The 8,346-nt window shown below is 44.7% G+C and overlaps 1 protein-coding gene across 1 annotated transcript in view; it reads left to right on the forward strand.

Annotated features, from left to right (window-relative positions):
• LOC308281060 (noelin-2-like) overlaps positions 1 to 7,148 on the forward strand; it is a gene marked incomplete at both ends in the record, with an annotated part of 51,913 nt that extends 44,765 nt beyond the window's left edge. The window contains 3 exons of the mRNA XM_080721137.1: positions 2,119 to 2,295; positions 4,335 to 4,508; positions 6,828 to 7,148. Of these exons, the coding sequence (XP_080577263.1) occupies positions 2,119 to 2,295; positions 4,335 to 4,508; positions 6,828 to 7,148 (672 nt within the window). The remainder of the gene's footprint in view (positions 1 to 2,118; positions 2,296 to 4,334; positions 4,509 to 6,827) is intronic.
• Between the last annotated feature and the right edge of the window lie 1,198 nt (positions 7,149 to 8,346).

An 8,346-nucleotide genomic window follows, 5' to 3' on the forward strand; every position in this document is an offset into this window, starting at 1 on the left:
ATAAAGCGCCATAACGATAATTAACAACAACTGCTGTCCTGTCCGGAGTACTGTGTGGTAGATGGACAATCAGCGATGTACTGTAATCAGTTTCTATTGTCTGAAAACCTTCCAGTCACTGCAGCATCCCTCCCCATTTCCTTTATTCTCCCATCCGCTCCATCTCTCTCTCTCTCTCTCTCTCTCTCTCTCTCTCTCTCTCTCTCTCTCTCTCTCTCTCTCCTCTTTCTCTCTTCTCTCTCTCTCTCTCTCTTCTCTCTTTCTCTCTCTCTCTCTCCTCTCTCTCTCTCTCTCTCTCTCTCTCTCTTTAGAGAGTTAATCCCCCCGTCCTGTCCTGTCACATCTTGTTCTTCCTCTCTTCCTCCCACGCCTTCTCGGTCTGTTCATCTGTGCCACGCTCCCCCTCTGTGGCACCGCCGGCACGCCTCTTTCTTTCTTTTTCTTTCTTTCTTTCTTTCTTTCTTTCTTTCTTTCTTTCTTTCTTTCTTTCTTTCTTTCTTCTGCCATCATGTGCCTTTCTTTCTTTCACCCTCTCTCTCTTTCTCAATTCATTTTAATTTAAATAGCTTTATTGGCATGATGAATGTAACAATTACAATCATGCCAAAGCAAGTGCAGTAAAAACTGAAAAATAATAATAGCCGAAAACAACATCGAACATACAAATGAAATATGGGCTTATATAATACAATATGCAAATACTGTCACAATAAATGTACAGTTTTGAACTCTGTGTGTGTTTGTGTGTGTGCATGCACTCTCTCTCTGTCTGTCTGTCTGTCTGTCTGTCTGTCTGTCTGTCTGTCTGTCTGTCTGTCTGTCTCTCTCTCTCTTTCTATCTCTCTCTCTCTCTCTCTCTCTCTCTCTCCCTCCTCCAACCATCTTCTTCTCTTTGTGTTTGTACCTTCCTCTATTGCATCTCTTCATCATGTTGTCATGGAGATGTTTACATTGCCTTGTCAGTGAGTCTCTGTAGAGAACGCTGAACTACGGATGAACTTATCACAACACTCTCCCTTTGTCTCCTTATCTGTCCTTCTATCCTCCTCTGTTTTCCTCCCTCGCATCTCCCTCCTTCCCCTGGTACCCCGTCTGTCTGTCCGTCCGTCTGTCTCTGTCACTCTCTCCATCTGTCAAGCACTCAATCTTTGTGTCCCGATCTTTCTCTCTGTGTTGTTTTCTCTCTCAATTCAGTTCAAAGGAGCAAACGGGAGAAAAAGGGAATGAAAGAAATGTGTGAACGGAGCTGTGTCACAGTACAACTTAGAATAACTAGCTTACTCAACCGAAATTGCCATTTTGCTGTTAGGAATAGTTATACCGGTATATCGCTGCTGTCGGGCAGAAACCTCTTAACTCCATATTTTAACTTTTTGTGTTTCTTTTCCGTAAATTAAAGATGGGATGCCATGATTATACTAGGAGGAAGATTTTTTCCAAAAAAGTGTACAGAACGTTAAAATTATGTTTTTATATGGCCACACCCACCAGTTCATTAAGTATGCCTGGTTGTCATGGTGGGTGTTGACCCGGCTGAAGTTAGCCACACCCACAGTGTTGGGTGAATGGTAAAAGGGGAGGGGATGATTATATGATGTCACTCTAGTATCTGTGTTTTTGGATCGGCACTTTTGACCCACAAGGTGGCAGCCTCGAGGAAGGAACCCAAAATACAAAGGGAATACATATATATATATATTTTTTATACTTTATTGTGTCAAAACATGCACATCACTTCCATCAAAAACTTTCTTCAGAACTTTTAACATGTTATGTCCTTTTTTGGGGAATACATCATTGCTCACAACAACCACACCAGGGGGTCGAATTAAGTAGGCCTACTGTCAACCTCCTAGACACATGAAAACCAGAAAAAGTACAAACCTATGGCACCACCTCTTTAATGAATGCCCTACTTGATCATACCACAGCGTCCAAAGTGCGCCGCTTTTACACCTTTTAGATCTGCACATTTTTCTGTTTTTGAAAGTAACAGTTTTGGACATAATGAGGTTTCCACTTGGCAGAGACAATATGCATGTAGGTAAGGGTAGCTTCTTATAAAGCTTTTGAAACAAATAGTATCTCTCTCTCTCTCTCTCTCTCTCCCCCCACCAGGTGTGGTCCATGGACGGCTACTACAAAGGCAGGCGGGTGCAGGAGTACAGGACCATGGGGGACTTCGCCAAGGGGCAGAACTTCGTGCAGCACCTGCTGCCGCACCCCTGGGCCGGCACGGGCCACGTGGTCTACAACGGCTCCTTGTACTACAACAAGCACCAGAGCAACATCCTGGTACGTTACGCCACCGCAACTGTTCCACAACATCCTGGTACGTTACGCCACCGCAACTGTTCCACAACCCCCTGAATGCTGTACAGCGGAGGTTCCCAAACCTTTCAGCTCCAGACCCAAAACAGAAATTGGACGCTTGCCCGGGGCCCAAACGCGCACAACGCAGCGCTTTGCGCCGCGTTGCAAGCTTGTAGATTGGCTATTTTCACTACTTAATAAATATATATATATATATATATATATTATTTTTTTCTTTAATGTAGGAGCATAAATTTGGATTTTCACTCGATAAAAATTGGTCCTGACTCACTGTTTGGGAGCAAACAGTGCAAAAACTGTTTGCTATATCTGGAACAACACCTCCTACGTTACATTATCTAATTTCCATTTTCTGCTGATCAGCAAGCTATATACAGTACAGGTGTATGTATACACGATTTATATTTATACTCGGGGAAAATATGTGCGACTGTAAAGACGAAACGGAAGCGGGGCGGAGGCGCTTTATCGCTTGATCATTTTCAGAGTTTCGGACTATAGTATGACGGAAGCATTTGTGGGAGGCAACAGTCTGACTCGCGAGACTGCTGTGGCTACACACACACCGGTCAACAATATTGATTTGTTGACAGGCACTTAATTCCTCCAATCTGCCCCCCCCCCCCCCCCCCCCTCTCTCTCTCTCAGTATCTTATTCTCAGAATCTCAGTATAATACCCCCATAATACACACACACACAATGCATTTCCCCCTGTGGCTATCATGAAGTCTATACATTCTATTTCTGTCAGATACGCTTCATTGACATGAAAGGGAAGAACAAGATGTTGTCAGAGCATGCAGATTAAAAAAAAACATGCTGGCATACAATCTGTCCCCGGCCCCTCTCTAAATGGTAAATGGTGCATTTGTATAGCGCCTTTATCCAAGTCACTTTACATAGATGGTGCATTACATTCACACACACATTCAATACATTCACCCATTCACACACACATTCATTACATTCACCCATTCACACACACATTCATTACATTCACCCATTCACACACACACATTCATTCATACACTGATGGCTAAGGAAACCATGCAAGGCACCACCAACCTGCTCACCAGGAGCAACTAGGGGTTCAGAGTCTTGCTCAAGGACTCTTCGACACTAACTCTGGGGGAGCCCGTGTTCTAATGACGGTTTCTCTACCCCTGAGCCAATGCCACCCCACTCTCTCTCTCTCTCTCTCTCTCATCTCTCCACTCACTCATAGAGTACCAAAGTCTGACGTAATTTACACATCCGACCTAGGTCGCGTTTTCTTTCCCCCCCATTCAGAATTCCCATAGACTTTTTTATATCTCGTCAAATAATAACTGTGTTCCAAAAGCAAACAAATGATCCCGGCATCAACTGATGGCGAGAAAACATTAACGTTACCGCCGTCGAATTTCGTAAACAATACAGAGCCACCTTGTTTATTTTTGGATCACGATTCTTATATAGGACGATTTTAAGATGATCCAATGGTATTTCTCCATAGAGAAATGACTTCTGTGAACCAGGGGACGAACGAGTGACGTCAGGACTTCACTACTCTACACAATTTTCTCTCTCTCTCTCTCTCTCTCTCTCTCTCTCATCTATCCACTCGCTCATTCTCTCTCTTTCATTCTCTCTCCACTCACTCCCTCTCTCTCTCTCTCTCTGTTTCTCTCTCTCTTTTTCAAGCATCCTTCTCTGTTCCCTTTAAGCTCAAGTCCTTGAAACGCACACGCGCGCACACACGCACGCGCGCGCGCACGCACGCACGCACACACACACACACACACACACACACACACACACACACACTTTAATCCCTGTGCTTGTGTGTGTGTGTGTGTGTGTGTGTGTGTGTGTGTGTGTGTGTGTGTGTGTGTGTATGTGTGTGTGTGTGTGTGTGTGTGTGTGTGTGTGTGTGTGTGTGTGTGTGTGTGTGTGTATGTGCGTGTGTGTGCTTGCCCTGCGCATGTGTGTGTACGCTGTGTGCACGTGGTTCTGACAGGTGCAGTACCATTTCCGCTCTCGCAGCGTGCTGCTGCAGCGCAGCCTGAGTGGGGCAGGGTACAACAACACCTTCCCTTACAGCTGGGGAGGATCCTCTGACATCGACCTGATGGCCGACGAGACCGGCTTCTGGGCCGTCTACACCTCCATCCCCAAAGCCGGGAACATCCTGGTACTGGTACTATTTTATGCTTTAACTGTTGAAAAAATAGCAGATATACAAGCTCACAGCGCGGCACCGAGTGCCGCGCTGCGAGCTTGTAGATCTGCTAGATCTGCTGTTTTTGAAAAATCGTGAAAATTTTAATTTTGACCCGATTCTATAAGTGTCTTTTGAATCCTTCTAAGGTTTTTGGGAAAAAAAACTACGTTTCTATGTCAGCAATCTGGCTTAAGGGGAGCACACACTGGATGCGGGCGGCTGCGCAGCGTCGCATCGCTGTATCGACGCACGTTAAGTGCTGCGCGGTAACCCCAACTGGATGCGGCGCGCTGCCACACAGCACATCCATTTTCCCCGGTGGAGAGAACCATGGGAGAACATGTTCGCCGCGCGGCAACGCTGTAAAAATAGAACAGCGGCGTATTGGCGCGGCAGGCGAGGCGGCAGACCCGCGGATGCGCGCGGATGCGCGCGTCTGACGGCGCCGGTGTGGGTTGAAAATAATGGGGCCATATGTTTTGACGCGCCGGCAGGGTTGTTAAGTAACGGATTACATGTAACGGGATTACGTAATCAGATTACAAAAAACAGGTAACTTGTAAAGTCTCAGGTTACATTTTAAAATGTGTAATCTGGATTACAGTAACGGATCTGAATGATGGGGGTTACATGCTGGATTACATTCTCCCCTTGCCCTCATCAATTTTACAAATAAGTTATAACGCCAAACAATAAAATAATCAAGTCAAATCAGCATAAAGTACTGCCATTTCGCTTAAGTCAAATTCTGTTGTCCTTTTCCTAATTTCATAGGCTCAATATTCTTGTCTAGTTATCAATGGTAAAACTGTTTTATTTAATTAAAGAGAGTTTTGCTAAAAAGTAATCCAAAAATAACTGAATGTAACTAGTAGTTACTTTTTAAATTGTGATAATCAGATTACGTTACTGACTACATTTTCTTTGCAAGTAACGTGTAACTGTAGGGGATTCCTTTTTAAAAGTAACCCTAACAACCCTGCGCGCCGCTTCCGCGCCGCCTCCGCGTCCAGTGTGTGTTCCCCTTCAACTGGAGCTCAGTTAGTCTGTTCTTGAGAGACTACTATGTCAGTGGTTCTCAAACCTTTTCATGTGAAGGTCCCCCAAAATTATATTTATTTGGCCACGGACCCCCATCTCAAAATGTAGTTCCAGAGACCCCCCAGAAGCAAAATTTGAGTTACAAACGTTCACTTTGAAAATACATACATTCAAAGATTTGCACACATTTTCACGACTTTTTCAAAAATAGCAGATCTACAAGCTCGCATCGCGGCACTCGGTGCCACGCTGCAAGCTTGTAGATCTGCTATTTTTCACTGGTTAAAGCATTCAATAATTCTAGGCCTAAACTGAAACTGTGTTTTTGTGGGGGGTTTTTTTTTACACATCAATAACAATTTCATCTTAATTAAAAGTTTGTTGAATGTGCCATGGAGGGAAAGGGAAAACATCACATGCCTTCACAATGGAGGAAGCGCAAAAGGGAAATTAAAAGCAACAAAGCAACAAACTAAAAAAAAAGAAAGAAAAGAAAATACACACACATCACACACACACACACACGGACACTTCCTTGCAAGTAAAACATTTGAGAACCGCTAGTACTGGTGGACTCTGATAGTCTGTTACCGGGATGGAAAGGCTATCATATTTTAATTGACTTACATTGACCCTAAAAACAATTTAGTATAGGTAAGATTTTGCCGACTCAGTGGTATACCGATATCTGGTCTGGCCCAAGGATTATTATTAAGAACATTATAATGGTGTGTAAAAAGAAAATTACCTAATTTGTCACAGACAAGACTAAGTCTTTGCCAAGGACACGTTTGTCTGTGTGTTTGTCTTGAAATGAAGTGCCTTGTTGTTATTTTCTATATAGTCAGTGAGTCAAATTGTAATGACACCATCAAATATTTTGACATATTTTGATTGGAGGGACATTGTTATAATGAGACTCAAGCAATAACCCACCTATCTCCCCGACACCCTCCCCAGTCAAAGTTTAGAGTTTTATTGAATGTAGAATTATGTGAAGGATGTAATGTGTTGCAAATTAGGTTACTTAATTTAATTGACTACATTTAAAACAATATTTGATTTTAAAATAAAAAATCCTGTCTCTCACACTTCTGCCAGTGTGCCAAGCATCACCCTCCCCTGTGCCAATGTTGGCCTAAGGTTGCCTACCCTTGGTTATACGGAAACATTGATGACCCCCCTCTCTCTCTCTCTCTCTCTCTCTCTCTCTCTCTCTCTCTCTCTCTCTCTCTCTCTCTCTGGTAGGTGAGTCGTCTGGACCCCGTCTCCCTGGAGGTGCTCCAGAGCTGGGACACGGGCTTCCCCAAGCGCAGCGCCGGCGAGGCCTTCATGATCTGCGGCACGCTCTACGTCACCAACTCGCACCTGGCGGGCGCCAAGGTGCACTTCGCCTACCACACCAACTCGTCCACGTACGAGTACACCGACATCCCCTTCCACAACCAGTACTCTCACATCTCCATGATGGACTACAACCCCCGCGAGAGGGCTCTGTACGCCTGGAACAACGGCCACCAGGTGCTCTACAACGTCACGCTGTTCCACGTCATCCGCAGCGACGGGTAGAAGACCACCACCCCACCACCACCCGCGGGTGGGGTGGGGTGGAGTGGGGGGATGTCAGAATGGCAGCATGTCGGAATGGGGGGGATGCACCCGAATCCATGATTAGGGAGAGAGAGTTGTCGTCGTTGTCGGGTGGAAACCTTGTATGACCAAAACCGTTCGTTTTGTATTTATCATTCTAAAAATGGTCTAATATAGTGAAAATAGCCGATCTACAAGCAACGCGAGGCGTTGTGTGCTTGTAAATCTGCTGTTTTCACTAGTTTTGCGTGACAGTCTTGTGTGATGAAGCAGGGCTTTACTTTACGAAAAAACATACAAATTTGAAACTTGGAGATACGAGGTTTCTGCCCGACAGTGACAATATGCTTTTGAGTGCTCGGATCGCTCCTCTTCTCTTGAGAGTTATGCTGTGTTCACACCAAGGGGCAAAACCCCCTTCGCTGGGATTGAAGCTCACTTCCCGGTTCTCGTTCAGCCCGCCGTTTCCTATTTATGGCCCAGCAGAGGTTGCTATTTCACCTTCCTACCCGCCCTCGCTGCGGTTGCAGCCAATATCACTCGTTTCCGGTAGCATTTCTGACAGCATATAGAAAGATGGCGGATTTGAAATCGCTGAGAAACATGCTTCAAAACGGGTCTGTAGAAAACCAATGGCATAACTATATCCATTTTTTTTTACAGGCTATGGTTCACAAGGGCCGATGCAAAAGATACAACGGTACAAACCTACGCAGCATATCTGTTGCTTTGTATCTGAAGTTGACGGCAGCCCAACTTTTTTGGTAGCTTTGGAGCTGCTGTAGCTTTTGTAGCAGCTACAAAGGTTTGATATATCTTTGCATCATCATGTCGCTGGTTTCCATTGAAAATGAATGGTGGCCAGTATCTTTGTAGCTGTCAGTATGAACACAGCATAACAGTATAAGCCTGCTTTATATTTAGTCGTGCAACAGTGTCATCAAGGTTATCGTTGCTGTCGGGCAGAAACCTCTTATCTCCATAATTATTATTAGTGCGGTTGCCCCTGCTGGGCAACCACACTATATAGTACTTGTCTTTTTTTTTTTTTTTTTTTTTTTTTTTTAAAGATTTGTTTTTGGGCTTTTTGCCTTTATTGGATAGGACAGTAGACTGACAGGAAATGGGGGAGAGACAGGGAGTGACATGCGGCAAAGGTCGCCCGGATCGGGAATCG

This window comes from Nannobrachium achirus (assembly GCF_963921795.1).
Source record: "Nannobrachium achirus genome assembly, chromosome: 3".
Lineage (NCBI taxonomy): Eukaryota > Metazoa > Chordata > Actinopteri > Myctophiformes > Myctophidae > Nannobrachium > Nannobrachium achirus.